Source organism: Balaenoptera physalus, assembly GCF_965194825.1.
Source record: "Balaenoptera physalus genome assembly, chromosome: 4".
In the NCBI taxonomy this organism is placed as follows: Eukaryota; Metazoa; Chordata; class Mammalia; order Artiodactyla; family Balaenopteridae; genus Balaenoptera; species Balaenoptera physalus.
The window spans coordinates 31,180,362-31,199,997 of record NC_138891.1 but is presented as its reverse complement, the minus strand read 5'-3'; the positions used below and the strand labels follow the sequence as shown (position 1 = coordinate 31,199,997).

General features: G+C 36.6%; 1 protein-coding gene across 2 annotated transcripts in view; it reads left to right on the top strand.

Moving 5' to 3' along the window:
• Positions 1–19,636, top strand: part of CP (ceruloplasmin) — a 69,087-nt gene that overhangs the window by 20,439 nt on the left and 29,012 nt on the right. For both annotated transcript variants that reach the window (XM_082459516.1, XM_082459517.1), the window contains exons 7-10: positions 458–597; positions 1,763–1,900; positions 2,936–3,150; positions 19,175–19,325. In XM_082459516.1, coding sequence (XP_082315642.1) covers positions 458–597; positions 1,763–1,900; positions 2,936–3,150; positions 19,175–19,325 — 644 coding nt within the window. The remainder of the gene's footprint in view (positions 1–457; positions 598–1,762; positions 1,901–2,935; positions 3,151–19,174; positions 19,326–19,636) is intronic.

Here is a 19,636-nt window from a genome sequence, read left to right as displayed (position 1 = left end):
TAAGGAAGACTATTGACAGAAATGCAGATTACTGTAAACTGGGGAGGAGAATACCAACTTTGTTGCATCGTCATGTGAGTTTCAGACAATAAATGAAAGCTTCTGAAGGCTAATATGCAACAAACAATAGTTACTGTATTTTTCGACATTTCATACTTTATTAAAAAGATTCTATTGCAGGACAATTTATTAACTGTCAGGGGTTGACATGGACCCTCTTGAAATTGTTTTCACTTCGCTTGAAAAAATAACATCTCTATGCCATGAGTCTCCACCCCTTAACTGAACATCCTTCTATAAGGTGCCTAGTACTATCTGCTCCCCTGAGGAGTATTTGGTAAATAATGGGTAATTTCTAAGCACAGGTCAGAATTTTTCTCTTCAGTTAGTATCCTATGTGACGACCTGGCTCTGTTCTGCTTTCAACTCCAGAATTAAACCTTTTTTCTTTTGGCAGTGATTCAGAGGTATTTTTTGAACATGGTTCTACAAGAATTGGAGGCTCATATAAAAAGCTGGTTTATCGTGAGTACACAGACGGCTCCTTTACAAATCGAAAGGAGAGAGGCCCTGAAGAGGAACATCTTGGCATCCTGGGTGAGTTTGTGCAGAATACATATGACTAATGCACTCTTCCCCTGAGCTACAATCAACCTCAGAAAGAACAGAAGCTTCAGAACCTGTGGCATGATTTCTACCTATAAACGATGGACAGGGAAGAGGAATCATCAATAACATGCAGCAGCTAATTACTTTTCCAAATGTAAATTACCCCTAGTAAATCTTCATCATTAAAAGCCAGGCTGACTTCAAATGATTGATTTTTTTTTTTTTCTTCAGAGAGGTAAGGGGTTTGTGTGACTTTGTTTAAATAGACAGTAAAGCTATTAGTTTCCGCTTTGAGCCAAATGTACATTCCCTTAGAAATAAAATTCAGCTGCTAATGAGACAGGTTGGGTTTGTTTTAGAGCCTCCTGCAGGCTGCCCCCAGGCAGAGCCCAGAGACCTGTTCTTGCTCAGGCACTTGGGCAGAATAGCAAGTGAGTGGATTCAGGCTGTCCTCACGTTTCACCTGTTAGCGGTGTTACCTTTGAAAGTACTCAACTTTCTGTGCCTGTTCCCTTTCTGTAAAATGGCAACAATCATAACAATAGTCCCTACTTCATAAAGCTGTTGTAAGGATTAAATGAGTTAATTCACATAAACACTCAGAAGAGCACATAAGAAGCTCTCAGTAAGTATCATTTAATATATTACATAAAATATTTTTGTACTATATTTCTGTGTTTTTGTTCTATATTTAGTAATAATATTGATTTTGGTGATGGGAAATCCACAACAGTGGTGTTACTTTTCACAGCCAAGACAATTTAACTTACCCCCTTTGGGTGGTCAAGGTTTATGGCATCCTCCTGATTCTTGGGACAAATAACACACATCTGGTCCACAGAAACATAGGGTGAGGAGAGTGTAGATACTCTGAATAGTATGTTATAGATGTATGAAGCTTGTGAACTAACTTGGATAAAAATGGTAACAAATTTCATTACCTGAAGTTAAGTAAGAAAGCCCCTCTCATCTTTTTCTGGTCTCTGCATGTCAAATTGATAATGGACTTTTTAAAAACCAAGCTTTCCATTTGCAACAATAAGCATGTTGCTTCCAGTGGTTCTTGCCAGAGGACAAGGCAAAGAAAACAACTGTCTTATGCATTCTGTATGCTATATATCAGGGAGGATAATAATTCTCTCTTTGTCCCTAGGTCCTGTCATTTCGGCAGAGGTGGGAGACACCATCAGAGTCACCTTCCATAACAAAGGAACATATCCCCTCAGTATTGAGCCGATTGGGGTGAGAGTCGATAAAAGCAATGAGGGCACGTACTACAACTCAGGCAGAAGTGAGTACAACACTCTGTAACCAAACAATAATGTTTAATAACCTACTGTGCTGGTCACCCCCGGGAAAATTGTCCTGCAAAAACCAAAGGCAGGAACTTCTGAGGAAACTTCTCATATACCGTTCTCAGCATCATGCCAGGAAGCAAGTAAATCTCTTCCTACCATTTCCAATATGCTTGTGGAATTTTGTCCTACCTTAATTGGATGATTATTGACAATGCTGCTAGTAACTTATTTGGATTGCATCAATTATACATTTCCAGAGTTCTATTTGGGTGATTGTTAAATTTGAAAAATATTCTTGCAATTATAAGATTAGATGTACATTCTAGAATATTTAAAAATTATAAAAAGGTGTAGCCAAAAATATTATCCATATTTCTGTAGACAACCACTATTATATTTTTGTATGTCCTCTACTCTTTGATCTGTGTAAATAATAATTACCTGTGTTTGAGATCATAGAATATAAATATACTTATCACTATAATTTTGTACCCAGAGTTTGCTTTCTTAGCACTATAAACATTTTATGAATATAATTTTAGTGATACAAAATATTCCATTACATGAAAGTATTCAGGTATTTTCGTATGTCAAGGCTGACAAATGAAGACCCTAGTCTGGGTCTCAGACTTCTTGTATCCTCACGTGGAGGAAGGGGCTAGGGAACTCTGTGGGATCTCTTTTGTCTGGGCACTAATCCCACTCAGAAGGGCTCCACTCTCATGACCAAATTACCTCCTAAACACCACCTCGACCACCATCATATTGCGCATTAGGATTCCAATATGTGAATTTTGGGGAAACATAAACATTCAGACCATAGCAGGCACCAATCTCAGACAGAGGTTTAGAGGAGACTTCCTGCAGAAAATTATTCCCATTTGTGACCTGACACTGGTAGGATTCCACTCTAATTCATAAAAGGAGCACAGAAGTGGGTTATCCTAGACTAAACGCACTCTACTCCATGGCTCAAGTGATGACCTTAGAAAGCATACTTTACCTCTCCAGTGTGACCTTTCTTACAGGTGCGCCTCCTCCTTCAGCCTCCCATGTGGTACCCAAAGGAACATTCGCCTATGAATGGACTGTCCCCGAAGAAGTAGGACCCACTTACAAAGACCCTGTCTGTCTAGCTAAGATGTATTATTCTGCTGTGGATCCCACCAAAGATATATTTACTGGGCTTATCGGGCCAATGAAAATATGCAGGAAAGGAAGTTTACTTGCAAATGGGAGACTGGTAAGTCCAATGAGGGAAAATGAAAATGATTTTCCAATCCCTTTGAATTATCATTATTATAAGGAAAATTCTGGGGTTTGAGGCAGTGAGGGTTCCACGCATAATGTTTATTATAATTTTTTCTTAGGCTTATATCTATATTGTGCAGAGATTCTCTGGCTAACATGATTGTTCCAAGATGAGTTGGAAACAAGATTTTCCTTGGAATCCAAAGTCTATTATGATACCATTAGACTTCAACACACACGTTTTAAAAAATCACCTATTAATGATAATAAGTCACTCAACATTCGCTAAGGAAATATTGCTTAAAATATTTTTTATGTGGCAGCCTGGATGGGAGGGGAGTTTAGGGGAGAATGGATACATGTATATGTACGGCTGAGTTCCTTTGCTGTGCACCTGAAACTATCACAACATTGTTAATTGGCTATACTCCAATATAAAATAAAGTTAAAAAAAATGAAATGGGAAAATGACCCTTTGATCTAGAAATAGAAATCCCTAATTCCACCATTGTTTTTAGCTCTAAAATAAATATTTTAAAATAAATCTTTAAAAGAGAAAGATTCCTTTAAAAATGCATTCAATACAGTTATCACATCTTAAAGCATCATCATAATTCCTTAATATCATCAGATTTCCAATCAATGTTCACATTTTAATTGAACATTTGTCCTTTAATTGTTTCAAGTTTGTTGTGTGGATAGGCACTCAAATAATTACACACATTACAATCAGTTGATATGTTTCTCAAGATATTTTCTTGCGTTTTTCTGTTGCAAAAGTCTTTTATCCTGTAGAAGTTCTCACGTCTAGATTTTACTGATTGCATTCCTGTGGTGTCATTTAACATGTTTCTTTCTCTTTTACTCTATTTCCTATAAATCAGTGGCTAGATCTACAAGCTTGATCAGATTCAGGTTAGATTTTTTTTATTTTTTGCAATACTACTTCATGTGTGGTACTGGGTACCTCGATCAAGGAGTATATAATGTATACTTGTCTCTCAGTCGGGGATGTTGTCAGCTATTGATAAACATTTCCTAGATTCATAAACTAATCAGGTGTTGCACAATAGTAATATTTTGATTCCATCATTCCTTCTGTGTTTATTAGCTACTATACTTGTATAAACAGAAACGTCTCTTATTGGACTATTTGGTTGCCCTGAGGTACGTGTTATATAAGAAAGGAATGACAAATGCTTGATTTTTTCCCTTTATTTACAAGTTTTAGAATTACTATCTCTCCTAGCATACTTCAAAGGTTTTTAATAGTTTATTTTTAAGTACTATTGTAAACTCATGGATTTAAGCATATTTAGTATGCTTCAATTCATTGCTATTATACTTACTGATGCTCAAAATGTCCTATTTTTTGCCACTGGGGGACTTGCTCAGGTTGACTTATTTTTACATGAACTTAGTAGTCTTTGAAGCTTCTTTGACTTCTAGTAGAAAAAGCTATTTCAGGTTCATATTGTACATTTTCTGAGCCAGACCTGAAATCAGTCATTTCTCCCAAAAAGTCCTGGTTCTTTTCAGTAAGAAATTATTTTTAAAACTACAGTCAGGGCATTAGGGGCCCTCAGTGCTATTGGATTAATCGTTGTTCCTAAGCCTTTTCAGTGAGCAGAATTGAAAAAACCGTTTTTTAATAAAATTCATCATGAGTTCATACTGATACTTTCTATTCAAATTCAGGTCTATGGATTTTGTTTGTTTGCTTGTTTACTTAACCTCATTGATCTTATATCTGTATCTCCCTTCAGCTGCACTGAAAAAGCTGAGTTCTCAATAATACCAGCATAAATATGCACTCATTTCATCCCACAATATAGACACAACAGTCTCAGGATTACAATTACAACACTACAGCCAACAATATAATTACTGAAAACAGTTTTGCAGCCCTTTTTGTCTTTAGAGTGGACCCCACTAAGGATGGTCAGTCAAATTACAGATTTAAAGTCACTTGGAATAGTTCCTCCCTGTGGAGTTTTGCAACCCACTGGATACACAGGTTTATTTATTTATTTATTCATTTATTTATTTATTTTAATTTTTTATTTTTAATTTTTTAGGGATTGCTTTTTAAACTGTAACATTATTTTATAATTATGTAAAACATTCACCTGACCAACATCGTATCTACAAAAAGAAGCAGATTCAAAGAAATCTAGCATCTATCCTTTCTCCCCTGTCACCTATTCCCTCACTACAGATAACTTTTTAAAACTTTATTCTTTTAGTTTTCACTATTATTTTTATTAACTTTATTTTTTAGAGCACTTTAATGTTTACAGCAAAATTGAGGCTAAAGTTCAGAGATTTCCTGTATACCTCTTACTCCCCCACACACGCCCTCACCCCATATCAGCATCCCCAACAAAGTAGATCCATGTATCCATCATTACAATATCATACACAGTATTTTCACTGCCCTAAAAGTCCTCTGTGCTCCATCTATTTATCCCTTCCTTCCAACCCCCAACTCCTAGCAAACCCGGTCTTTTCACTCTCTCCAGAGTTTTGCCTTTTCCAGATTGTCATATAGTTGGAATCATACAATATGTAGCCTTTTCAGATTGGCTTCTTTCACTTAATAATATGCATTTAAGTTTCCTCCAAGTCTTTTCATGGCTCAGTAGCTTATTTCTTTTTAACGATGAATAATACTCCATTGTCTGGACGTACTACAGTTTATCCATTCACCTACTGAAGAACATCTTGATTACTTCCAAGTTTTGGCAATTATGAATAAAGCTGCTTTATGAATAAACATCCATATGAAGGTTTTTGTGTAGACATAAGTTTTCATTTCCTTTGGGGAAATACCAAGGAACCCAATTGCTGGATTATATGGTAAGAGTATGTTTAGTTTAAAAAAAAAAAAAAAACCTGCCAAACTCTCTTCCAAAGTGGCTGTACCATTTTGCATTCCCACCAGAAATTAATGTTAGAGTTCCCGTTGCTCCACATTCTTGCCAGAATTTGGTGTTGTCATGTTCCAGATTTTGGCCATTCTAATAAGTGTGTAGTGATATCTCATTGTTGTTTTAATGACATGTGACGTAGAGCATCTTTTCAAATGCTTGTTTGCCATCTGTACATTTGTCTGTTAAGGTCTTTTGCCCATTTGTTAATTGGGTTGTTTTCTTAATGTTGAGCTTTAAGGGTTCTTTTTATGTTTTGATAAACAGTCTTTTATCAGGTGTGTCCTTTGTGAATATTTTTCTCCCAGTCTGTGGCTTGTCTTCTCATTCTCTTGACAATATTTTCTTCAGAGCATAAAATTTAATTTTAATAAAATCCAGTTTATCAATTCTTTCTTTCATAGATTGTGCCCTTGGTGTTGTATCTAAAAAGCTATTGCCGTATCCAAAGTCATCTAGACTTTCTCCTATGTTATCTTCTAGGAGTTTTACAGTTTTGCACTTTACATTTAGGTCTATGAGCCGTTTTGAGTTAATTTTTGTGAAGAGTGTAAGGTCTATGTCTAGATTCATTTTTTTGCATGTGGATATCCATCTGTTATAGCACCATTTATTGAAAAGACTATCTTAGCTCCTTTGTCAGAGATCAGTTGACTAAATTTATGTGGCTGTTTCTTAGCTCTCTATTCTTTCTATTGATCTATTGATCTCTTCTTTCACCAATACCACACTGTCTTGATTACTGGAGTGTTATAGTAAGGTTTGAAGTTGGGGAGTGTCAGTTCTCCAACTTCATTTTTCTCCAGTATCGTGTTGGCTATTTCGGGCCTTTTGCCTTTCCAGGTAAACTTTAGAATCAGTTTGTAGACATCCACAAATAATTTGCTGGGATTTTGATTCAGACTGTATTGAATCTATAGATCAAGTTGGGAAGAACTGAAACTTGGCAGTATTGAGTCTTCCTATCCATGAACATTTATTTAGTTCTTTAATTTCATTCACCAGAGTTTTTAGTTTTCCTTATATAAGATCTTGTACATATTCTTTTAGATTTATAACTAAGTATTTCATTAGGAGGATGCTAATGGAAATGGTAGTTTTTAATTTCAAATTCCACTTTTCATTGCTAGTATATATGAGATTGATTGACTTTTGTATATTAATCTTGCATCCTGCAACCTTGTTATAATTGCTTATTAGTTACAGGAGTTACCTGGTCAATCCTTTTGGATTTTCTACATAGATGATCATGTGATCTGTGAACAAAGACAGTTACTTTCTTTCTTACCAATCTGTATACGTTTTATTTCCTTTTCTTGTCATATTGCACTAGCTAAAACTTCCAGTATGATATCAAAAAGGAGTGATGAGAGGGGACATCCTTGTTTTGTACCTGATTTTAGTGGGAAAACTTCTAGTTTCTCACCATTAAGTATTATCTTAGCAGTAGTTTTTTGGTAGATATTCTTTATCAAGTTAAGGAGTTCCCCCATTCTTATTTTACTAAGAGGTTTGTTTGTTTGTTTTGATCATGAATGGGTGTTGGATTTTGTCAAATGCTTTTTCTGTATCTATTGATATGACCACGTGACTTTCCTTCTTTAGCCTATTGATGTGATGGATCACATTAACTGATTTTTGAATGTTAAGCCAGGCTTGAATACCTGTGATAAATCCCACTTGGTCATGGTATAGTTCTTTTTATACATTTTCAGATTCTATTTGCTAATTTTTGGGGGGTATTTTACATCTATATTTATTAGAGTTATTGGTCTCCAGTTTTCTTGTAATGTCTTTGTCTGGTCTTGGTATTAGAGTAATGTTGGCCTGCTAGAATGAGATAAGAAGTATTCCCTCTGTTTTTGTCCTCTGATGGATTTAAAGAGAGTTGGTATAATTTCTTCCTTAAATGTTTGGTAGAATTCACCAATGAACACTTCTGGGCTGTTCTGGAAGGTTACTAGCTATTGATTCAATTTCTTTAGTAGATACAGGCCTATTCAGAGTGTCTATTTCTTCTTGTGTGTTTTAGCAAATTGCGTCTTTCAAGGAATTGATCCATTTAATGTAGGTTATCAAATTTATGGGCATAGATTTGTTCATAGTATTCCTTTATTATTCTTTTAATGTCCATAGGATCTGTAGTGATATCCCATATTTCATTTCTGATATTACTAATTTGTGTTCTCTTTCTTTTTTTCTTAGTTAGCCTGACTAAAGACTGACTGATTTTATTGATATTTTCAAATAATCAGCTTTTAGTTTCATTGATTTTTTTCTATTGATTTCCTGTTTTCAATGTCATTGATTTCTTCTCTAATTCTTATTCTTTTATTTAAAGAATAAAAGAATTCTTTTATTTTATTTATTTTATTTAAAAAACAAACGTGTGTGGGTATGTATTCATATTCTAACTTTCTTTTTTCACTTAACAATATAATCTGTAAGTCTTTATACTGTAATATATGGAAATATTCCTCATTCTCTTTTACAGTGGATATTACTCCCTGGTGTAGACATGCCTCAGTTTATACAATCAGTCCACTATTTGGCAGGTGCTTGCAGGTAGCCTTGTTCATATGTCTCTTTGTATTTTGACAACATGTCTTTAGGATAAATTTGGTTCTGCTGGGGCAAAGGATAAACACATGTACTCTTTTGCTAGATATTGCCAAATTCCCTTCCATAGGAATTGTACCATTTTATACTCCCACCAGGTATGAGATTAGATTATCTGTTTTCCACAGTTCATAAGTGTATTGTCAAATTTGGGGATTTTTACCAGTCTGATAGGACATAAACAGTACCTCTGTAATTTTAATTTGTGTTTCTCTTATTATTAGTTGTTGAACATTTTTTCAAATCGTTAAGAACTATATTCACTTCCTTTCCATGAATTGTACATAACTTTATCCCATTTTTCTATAAGGTTATTTTTCTTCACTGATTTAGAAGCTTTCTATATATTAGGTATAGAAAGTCTTTGTTTGAGATATTAGTTGCAAGTATTTTTTATCTTAGTTTATCATTTGCCTTTATACTTTGCTTATGGATGCTGTTGTTTACCATGTGAAATTTTGATTTCTATCGTCTTTTCCTTTATTGTTAATGGATTCAAAGTCATAGTTAAGAAAGTTTTCACAACTCTTAGGTTATAAAGGAATTCACCCATTCTGCCTTCAAGTACTTGTAAGGTTTCATTTTTCACTTTTAAGTCTCTGTTCCATTTAGAATTTATGCTGGTGTACAGTTAAGGAATAGATCAAATTTATCTCTTTCTAAATGGTTATCCAGTTATCTCAACACCATTTATTAAAAAGTCACACTTTAGGGGACTTCCCTGGTGATCTAGTGGCTAAGACCCCACACTCCCAATGCAGGGGCCCGGGTTTGATCCCTGGTCAGGGAACTAGATCCCACATACATGCCACAACTAAAGATCCCACATGCTGTAACTAAGAGCCCACAGGTCGCAACGAAGATCCTGCACGTGGCAATGAAGGTCCCACTTGCCACAACTAAGACCTCACGCAGCCTAAATAAATAAATAAATATTTTTTAAAAAAGTCACACTTTAGCCCATTGATTTAAATGCTCCCCTTTATCAGATACTAAATTTTCATACACAATTGAGTCCATTTCTTGATTTTCTATTCTATTCCATTGTTCTCTATCTATTCATGCACCAATACCATACATTATAATTACAGAGCCTCTATAATGTGTTTAAATGACTTGTAGCCATACCTCAAGGCACTTTTTTCATCATTTTAATGGCCATTTTTGCTTACTTCTTCTTTCTAATGAACCTTGTAAAAACTTACCTGGCTCCAGAAAAAAAAAAAATCCTGAGAGTGTTTTATTGGGATTGTCTCAAATATACAAATTAAATTAGGAAAAACAGCCATTATTATAAAGTTGAGTAACCCTGCACAAGAACATATGTCTTTCCACTTGTTCAAGTCTACTTTTGTGTTTTTCAGGAGTATTTTATAGTTCCCCTTATACAGGTTTTGGATTTTTTTAAAGTGTATGCCTAGATATTTTATTTTTATTTGTCTATTATAAATGGTAAGGCCATCATTTAAAAATTTTAAATATGTTACTGAAAAAAAATGGTTTTCTACCTTTATTTTTTTTTAAGATTTTTACAACGATTTTTAAAATTTTTATTTATTTGGCTGCATTGGGTCTTAGTTGTGGCACACGGGATCTTTGTTGCGGCAAGTGGGATCTTTTGTTGTGGTGCATGGGCTCTTCATTGTTGTGCGGGAGCTTCTCTCTAGTTGTGGCACACGGGCTCCAGAGAGCGCAGGCTCAGTAGTTGTGGCACGGGCTTAGTTGCCCCACCGCATGTGGGATCTTAGTTCCCTGACCAGGGATCAAACCTGTGTCCCCTGCATTGGAAGACGTATTCTTTTTTTTTTTTTTTTAATGTATTTAGTTAGTTAGTTAGTTAGTTAGTTAGTTAGTTAGTTAGTTAGTTAGTTATGGCTGTGTTGGGTCTTCGTTTCTGTGCGAGGGCTTTCTCTAGTTGCGGCAAGTGGGGGCCACTCTTCATCGCGGTGCGTGGGCATCTCATTATCGCGGCCTCTCTTGTTGCGGAGCACAGGCTCCAGACGCGCAGGCTCAGTAATTGTGGCTCACGGGCTTAGTTGCTCCGCGGCATGTGGGATCTTCCCGGACCAGGGCTCGAACCCGTGTCCCCTGCATTGGCAGGCAGATTCTCAACCACTGCACCACCAGGGAAGCCCTGGAAGGCGTATTCTTAACCACTGGACCACCAGGGAAGTCCCTGGTTTTCTACCTTTAAATTCCATTCTTTTATCTTGTGCTTACCTTGGCAAGGAATAAAAGGAGACTAATGTTTATTGAACTCCGTTTAGGCACTTTTGCACATTTTACTTCATTTAACCTTCACAGCAACCCAAGAGGCTAAGTATTGTTATCCCCATTTTTACAGAAGAGGAACTGATACTCAGTGAGTTGAGATTTAAAATGTGAGTTTTTTTCTCTACATATTTTGTTTTCTTCATTTGTCAAATGAAAGAGTCACAACACAGGAAGGTCTACAGGAACTATTAAAAGTCCTCATCCTGGGGACCTCCCTGGCAGTCCAGTGGTTAAGACTCAGCCCTTCCAATACAGGGAGTGCAGGTTTGATCCCTGGTCGGAGAGCTAAGATCCCACATGCTGCAAGGTGTGGCCAGAAAAGTAAAAAAAAAAAAAGTCTTCATCCTGGTTTTTTCACATATTAGCCATGTGGCTTCAGATTGGATAAAATATTCAGAGTAAGTTAAATAGTACCTTGTTTAGTGTCTGAGATTAATGAAAATATCTCTATTATTTTACCACTAAATATGACATCGGCTATTAGTTGTTACTTTTTATTCTATTTCTGGTTTACTGGCACTGTTTTTTCTGTATAAAATCACTTGAGCTGCTCAAAAAAAAAAAACAAAAACAAAAAAAACAGAAAAAGTACTGTGCTGGGCACAGAATTCATTGGTAAATAAGACCTGGTCTAATAGAGTTTATATTCTAGTGTGTGGTGTAGCAGAGAGGAAGGGGCAAAGTAAGTGATGGCATGGAAAGGAGAGGAGATAAGCAAACAGAAAAAATAAAAATAACCTCAGAAAGTGATAAGTGTTTTAAAAAAACAAAATAGGGTAATGTGATAGTGAATAGAAATTACAGTTTAGATAATGTGGAAGTATTATTTGAGGTGAGATCAAAATTTTAAAGAGGCAGCCTTGCAAAAATCTGAGGGAAACACAAAAGGAACAGCTACTGCCAGAATGTCAAATTTTATAAAAATTTATTTTTAGATTTCCTTGAATTATTACCTATCTTTTCTCCTTTGACCAATAAGTGTGACCAAGTACATTAAGAATTTCCTATTGAACCATCCTTGCACTTCTGGGGAAAAAAATATTACTTTGAGCATGGTGTTTTTTTCAATATATTTCTGTGTTGAATTTGATAGTGTTTTATTTAGAATTTCTCATCTAAGCTGTAAGTGATATTAGTTTAGATTCTGTGTGCTTTTTTAGTGATATATCATAGTTGTACTATCTGCATGAAATAAATCGGGAAGAATTTTAATACCTTTACATTTTTATAAATTTCTTTTGCTTTTATTAACTCCTTTCTTCTTCTTTTTATTTTTCTAAAATTTTCAGATATTTACAATATTTATTTTTATTTGGCTTTGCTTAAACATTTCAGACTCTCAGTTTATATGTTTAATTATATTCCATACATTATGACTTGTAGGGTTCTCATGGACATTACTTACTAAATTCTTAGAAATTCAATTTTGTTTCTTCTTTGATCTGAGTTATTTGGACAAAATATGATTTTTTTTTTTTTTTTTACTTTTTGTCCTTTTATGAGTAATTTTCAGTTTTGTTGCATTATAATTATGAAATGTGACCTTTAAACTTTTCACTGAAGTTTTCTCTGCAGGTCAGTCAGTATGTAAGTGATGATAGAAGTTCCCTGCTGGAATCCTGACACATCTGAAAATGTCACTTTGTTGTGCTTTGCCTGTATAGGATTTTTCCATCATAATCTTTTCCCCAAAAGACGTAATTGCTACTCTAATTTCCTCTGACATTTATTGTACTAGAGGAGTCGAATGTTCATGGTAACTTTTTTTTTTTTTTTTTTTTAATTTATTTTTGGCTGTGTTGGGTCTTCGTTTCTGTGCGAGGGCTTTCTCTAGTTGTGGCAAGCGGGGGCCGCTCTTCATCGCGGTGCACGGGCCTCTCACTGTCGCGGTCTCTCTTGTTGCGGAGCACAGGCTCCAGATGCGCAGGCTCAGTAATCGTGGCTCACGGGCCCAGTTGCTCCGCGGCATGTGGGATCTTCCCAGACCAGGGCTCGAACCCGTGTCCCCTGCATTGGCAGGCGGATTCTCAACCACTGCGCCACCAGGGAAGCCCCATGGTAACTTTTAAAATGGATTATTGTAGAAATTTGTCTCTCTGAAATCCAAAATTTTTACCAGTACATTTTTAGGTATAGGTCTATATTACTAATTTTGTCTTGTTTTCAGTGAAGTTTTTGAATCTGAATACTCTAGTCTTTCCCCTTTATAGTGGTGAATATTTCCACCATTATTTATTATTATTATGTCTCACCCTTTTATAACTTCTCTCTAAAATCATTACTAGGTATATATTTTTCATCTTTGAATCTTTTCTTCTGACTTATGGGAGCTTTCTTAAGACCATCTGCATCATTGATTCAGTTATCTGCAAGATCTAACCTTCAGGTTAGTTGGATTTTTAAAATTTGATAAGCATGTTTTTCATCCAAAAAATGATCTCAGGAAAAAGATATGCAATAATCTCTCAAATTTTCTCTTCTTCAAGGGAATAAGTTTTCCTCAGGAATTCATATGCTTTGATTCTTTAGACCAATTGCCTTCTTTTCAACTACAGAATCATTGCATAGACCAGATAGTGTTTCTGCTTCCTTATTTTTCACCAAGGATAGGGGAAGGGGAAGTGAGAAGGTCCAGATGGCTGGAGATTGTGTGAATTCTTTTTCTTTTTTTGGAATTCTTGAATTTTATTTTATCTTTTTATACAGAAGGTTCTTATTACTTATCCATTTTATACATATTAGTGTATATATGTCAATCCCATTCTCCCAATTCATCACACCACCACAACCACCACCCTGCCACTTTCCTCCCTTGGTGTGCATACGTTTGTTCTCTACATCTGTGTCTCAATTTCTGTCCTGCAAACCGGTTCATTTGTACCATTTTTCTAGGTTCCACATATATGCGTTAATATACGAAATTTGTTTTTCTCTTTCTGACTTACTTCAGTCTGTATGACAGTCTCTAGATTCATCCACATCTCTACAAATGACCCAATTTCATTCCTTTTTATGGCTGAGTAATATTCCATTGTATATATGTACCACAACTTCTTTATCCATTCGTCTGTCAATGGGCATTTAGGTTGATTCCATGACCTGGATATTGTAAATAGTGCTGCAGTGAACATTGGGGTGCATGTGTCTTTTTGAATTATGGTTTTCTCTGGGTACATGCCCAGTAGTGGGATTGAGGGGTCATATGGTAATTCTATTTTTAGTTTTTAAAGGAACCTCCATACTGTTCTCCACAGTGGCTGTATCGATTTACATTCCCACCAACAGTGCAAGAGGGTTCCCTTTTCTCCACACCCTCTCCAGCATCTGTTATTTGCAGATTTTCTGATGATGCCCATTCTAACTGGTGTGAGGTGATACCTCATTGAAGTTTTGATTTGCATTTCTTTAATAATTAGTGATGTTGATCAGCTTTTCATGTACTTCTTGGCCATCTGTATGTCTTCTTTGGAGAAATGTCTATTTAGGTCTTCTGCCCATTTTTTGATTGGGTTGTTTGTTTTTTTAATATTGAGCTGCATGAGATGTTTATATATTTGGGAGATTAATCCTTTTTCCATTGATTCGTTTGCAAATATTTTCTCCCATTCTGAGGGTTGTCTTTTCGTCTTGTTTGTAGTTTCCTTTGCTTTGCACAAGCTTTTAAGTTTCATTAGGTCCCATTTATTTATTTTTGTTTTTATTTCCATTACTCTAGGAGGTGGGTCAAAAAAGATCTTGCTGTGATTTATGTCAAAGAGTGTTTTTCCTATGTTTTCCTCTAAGAGTTTTATAGTGTCCGGTCTTACATTTAGGTCTCTAACCCATTTTGAGTTTATTTCTGTGTATGGTGCTAGGGAGTGTTCTAGTTTCATTCTTTTACATGTAGCTGTCCAGTTTTCCCAGCACCACTTATTGAAGAGACTGTCTTTTCTCCACTGTATATCCTTTCTCCATTGCATATCCTCCTTTGCCATAGATTAGTTGACCATAGGTGCGTGGGTTTATCTCTGGGCTTTCTGTCCTGTTCCATTGATCTATATTTCTGTTTTTGTGCTAGTACCATATTGTCTTGTAGCTTTGTAGTATAGTCTGAAGTCAGGGAGTCTGATTCCTCCAGCTCCATTTTTTTCCTTCAAGACTGCTTTGGCTACTTGGGGTCTTTTGTGTCTCCATACAAATTTTAAGATTTTTTGTTCTAGTTCTGTAAAAAATGCCATTGGTAATTTGATAGGGATTGCACTGAATCTGTAGATTGCTTTAGGTAGTATAGTCATTTTCACAATATTGATTCTTCCAATCCAAGAACATGGTATATCTCTCCATCTGTTGGTATCATCTTTAAAGTGCATTCAGCAGTGTCTTATAGTTTTCTGCATAAACATCTTTTGTCTCCCTAGGTAGGTTTATTCTTAGGTATTTTATTCTTTTTGTTGCAATGGTAAATGGGAGTGTTTCCTTAATTTCTCTTTCAGATTTTTCATCATTAGTGTATAGGAATGCAAGAGATTTCTGTGCATTAATTTTGCATCCTGCAACTTTACCAAATTCATTGATTAGCTCTAGTAGTTTTCTGGTGGCATCTTTAGGATTCTCTATATATAGTATCATGTCATCTGCAAACAGTGACAGTTTTACTTCTTCTTTTCCAATTTGTATTCCTTTTATTTCTTTTTCTCCTCTGACTGCCATGGTTAGGACTTCCAAAACTATGTTGAATAATAGTGGTGAGAGTGGACATCCTTGTCTCGTTCCTGATCTTAGAGGAAATGCTTTCAGTTTTTCACCATTGAGAACAATGTTTGCTGTGGGTTTGTTGTATATGGGCTTTATTATGTTGAAGTAGGTTCCCTCTGTGCCCACTTTCTGGAGAGTTTTTACCATAAATGGGTGTTGAATTTTGTCAAAAGCTTTTTCTGCATCTACTGAGATGATCATATGGGTTTTATTCTTCAATTTGTTAATATAGTGTATCACATTGATTGATTTGCGTATATTGAAGAATCCTTGCGTCCCTGGGATAAATCCCACTTGATCGTGGTGTATGATTCTTTTAATGTGTTGTTGGATTCTGTTTGCTAGTATTTTGTTGAGGATTTTTGCATCTATGTTCATCAGTGATATTGGTCTGTAGTTTTCTTTCTTTGTGACATCTTTGTCTGGTTTTGGTATCAGGGTGATGGTGGCCTCATAGAATGAGTTTGGGAGTGTTCCTCCCTCTGCTATATTTTGGAAGGGTTTGAGAAGCATAGGTGTTAGCTCTTCTCTAAATGTTTGATAGAATTCGCCTGTGAAGCCATCTGGTCCTGGGCTTTTGTTTGACGGAAGATTTTTAATCGTAGTCTCAATTTCAGTGCTTGTGATTGGTCTGTTTATACTTTCTATTTCTTCCTGGTTCAGTCTAGGAAGGTTGTGCTTTTCTAAAGTCCCCCACTATTATTGTGTTACTGTTGATTTCCTCTTTTATAGCTGTTAGAAGTTGCCTATGTATTGAGGTGCTCCTATGTTGGGTGCATATATATTTATAATTGTTATATCTTCTTCTTGGCTTGATCCCTTGATCATTATGTAGTGTCCTTCCTTGTCTCTTGTAACATTCTTTATTTTAAAGTCTATTTTATCTGATATGAGTATAGCTACTCCAGCTTTCTTTTGATTTCCATTTGCATGGAATATCTTTTTCCATCACCTCACTTTCAGTGTATATGTGTCCCCAAGTCTGAAGTGAGTCTCTTGTAGACAGCATATAGATGGGTCTTGTTTTTGTATCCAGTCAGCAAGCCTGTGTCTTTTGGTTCGAGCATTTAATCCCTTCACATTTAAGGTAATTATCGATATGTATGTTCCTATGACCATTGTCTTAATTGTTTTGGGTTGTTGTTGTAGGTCATTTTCTTCTCTTGTGTTTCCCACTTAGAGAAGTTCCTTTAGCATTTGTTGTAGTGCTGACTTGGTGGTGCTGAATTCTCTTAGCTTTTGCTTGTCTTTAAAGCTTTTTTTTGATTTCTCCATCGAATCTGAATGAGATCCTTGCCGGGTAGAGTAATCTTTGTTGTAGGTTCTTCCCTTTCCTCACTTTAAATATGTCATACCACTCCCTTCTGGCTTGTAGAGTTTCTGCTGAGAAATCAGCTGTTAGCCTTATGGGAGTAGTCTTGTATGTTATTTGTCGTTTTTCCATTGCTGCTTTCAAAAATTTTTCTTTGTCTTTAATTTTTTGCAATTTGATTACTATGTGTCTCAGCATGTTTCTCCTTGGGTTTATCCTGTATAGACTCTCTGCGCTTCCTGGATTTGGGTGGCTATTTCCTTTCCCATGTTAGGGAAGTTTTTGACTATAATCTCTTCAAATATTTTCTCGGGTCCCTTCTCTCTCTCTTCTCCTCTGGGACCCCTATAATGTGAATATTGTTGCATTTATATTGTCCCAGAAGTCTCTTAGGCTGTCTTCATTTCTTTCCCTTTTTTTTTCTTTAGTCTGTTCCGCAGCAGTGAATTCCACCATTCTGTCTTCCAGGTCACTTATCCGTTCTTCTACCTCAGTTATTCTGCTATTGATTCATTCTAGTGTATTTTTCATTTCAGTTATTGTATTGTTCATCTCTGTTTGTTTGTTCTTTAATTCTTCTAGGTCTTTGTTAAACATTTCTTGCATCTTCTCGATATTTGCCTCCATTCTTTTTCCGAGGTCCTGGATCATCCTCACTATCATTATTCTGAATTCTTTTTCTGGAAAGTTGCCTATCTCCACTTCATTTAGTTGTTTTTCTGGGTTTTTTTCTTGTTCCTTCACCTGGTACATAGCCCTCTGCCTTTTCATCTTGTCTATCTTTCTGTGAATGTGGTTTTTGTTCCACAGGCTGCAGGATTGTAGTTCTTCTTGCTTCTGCTATCTGCCCTCTGGTGGATGAGGCTATTCATGAGGCTTGAGCAAGTATCCTGATGGGAGGGACTGGTGGTGGGTAGAGCTGGCTGTTGCTCTGGTGGGCAGCGCTCAGTAAAACTTTAATCAGCTTGACTGCTGAAGGGTGGGGCTGGCTTCCCTCCCTGTTGATTGTTTGGCCTGAGGCAACCCAACACTGGAGCCTACCCGGGCTCTTTGGGGGGGCTAATGGCAGACTCTGCGAGGGCTCATGCCAAGGAGTACTTCCCAGAACTTCTGCTGTCAGTGTCCTTGTCCTCACGGTTAGACACAGCCACCCCCCGCCTCTGCAGGAGACCCTCCAACACTAGCAGGTAGGTCTGGTTCAGTCTCCTATGGGGTCCACTGTTCCTTCCCCTGGGTCCCGATGCACACACTACTTTGTGTGTGCCCTCCAAGAGTGGAGTCTTTGTTTTCCCCAGTCCTGTCGAAGTCCTGTAATCAAATCCTGCTAGCATTCAAAGTCTGATTTTAGGCATTCCTCCTCCCGTTGCCAGACCCCCAGTTTCAGAAGCCTGACCTGGGGCTCAGAACCTTCACTCCAGTGGGTGGACTTCTGTGGTATAAGTGTTCTCCAGTTTGTGAGTCACCCACCCACCAGTTATGGGATTTGACTTTATTGTCATTGCACCCCTCCTACCATCTCACTGTGGCTTCTCCTTTGTCTTTGGATGTGGGGTATCTTTTTTGGTGAGTTCCAGTGTCTTCCTGTCAATGATTGTTCAGCAGTTAGTTGTGATTCCAGTGCTCTTGCAAGAGGGAGTGAGAGCACGTCCTTTTACTCCACCATCTTGAACCAATCTGTGTGTGAATTCTTGTTCCAACTCACTTGCAGGCTATTTCTTCACTTAAGATGTGTCTGCTTCCACCTGCTCTGCTTTACAGGAATTCTTTGAGCTTTCATGACTGTGAATAGCACCTTCCCTAATTTCTAGCACAAGCACATATCCCCCTGCCCCATTTTAACAATTTGGGGGTGGGTTCAAGTTGAATGGGCAGAGCTGGCAGAAAGGTAGGGAGAGGAGAGTCAGAACTTTCAAGTGCAGAGAGAGGCTTAGATTATCGTGTTGAGCCAAAAATCTACTACGCAGATACCAATCAAAACTCTGGTGGTCAACAGGAGTATATTGTGAGCTCCATTTTCAAAGAGGAATGGAAACTTCAGTTCTTGTCCTTCCTTTAGCATGTTTGTGCATAAATAGTATTGTATATATGGAAGTCTTTCTGCTTCACTTTTTCTGTCTTCACCTCATTGTTCTTGTTTTGATTTACAGAAGGATGTAGACAAGGAGTTCTATTTGTTTCCTACAGTGTTTGATGAGAATGAGAGTTTACTCCTGGATGATAATATTAGAATGTTTACAACAGCACCTGATCAGGTGGATAAGGAAAATGAAGACTTTCAGGAATCTAATAAGATGCACTGTAAGTACTGCATCATCCACCAATATCAAGTTATTTCAGTGCTGCACATGTAATGCTTTTAATTAAACCAAAATACTAATAGCTTTGCTCACTGATTAATTTTCAATAAATGATTAAATACCATAGTGCTCTAAGGGTAATACTGTTGATTATTTAACATATAAGTCAATTGAAACCTTGTTTCACTTAATTCAGAATAATAAAACATACAATATATGCCAATTAGATGCATGGTCCTAAAAATGTGGTCCCTGGGTCAGCCACCTCAGCATCACCTAGGTACTTGTTAGGAATGCAAATTCTTGGGCTCC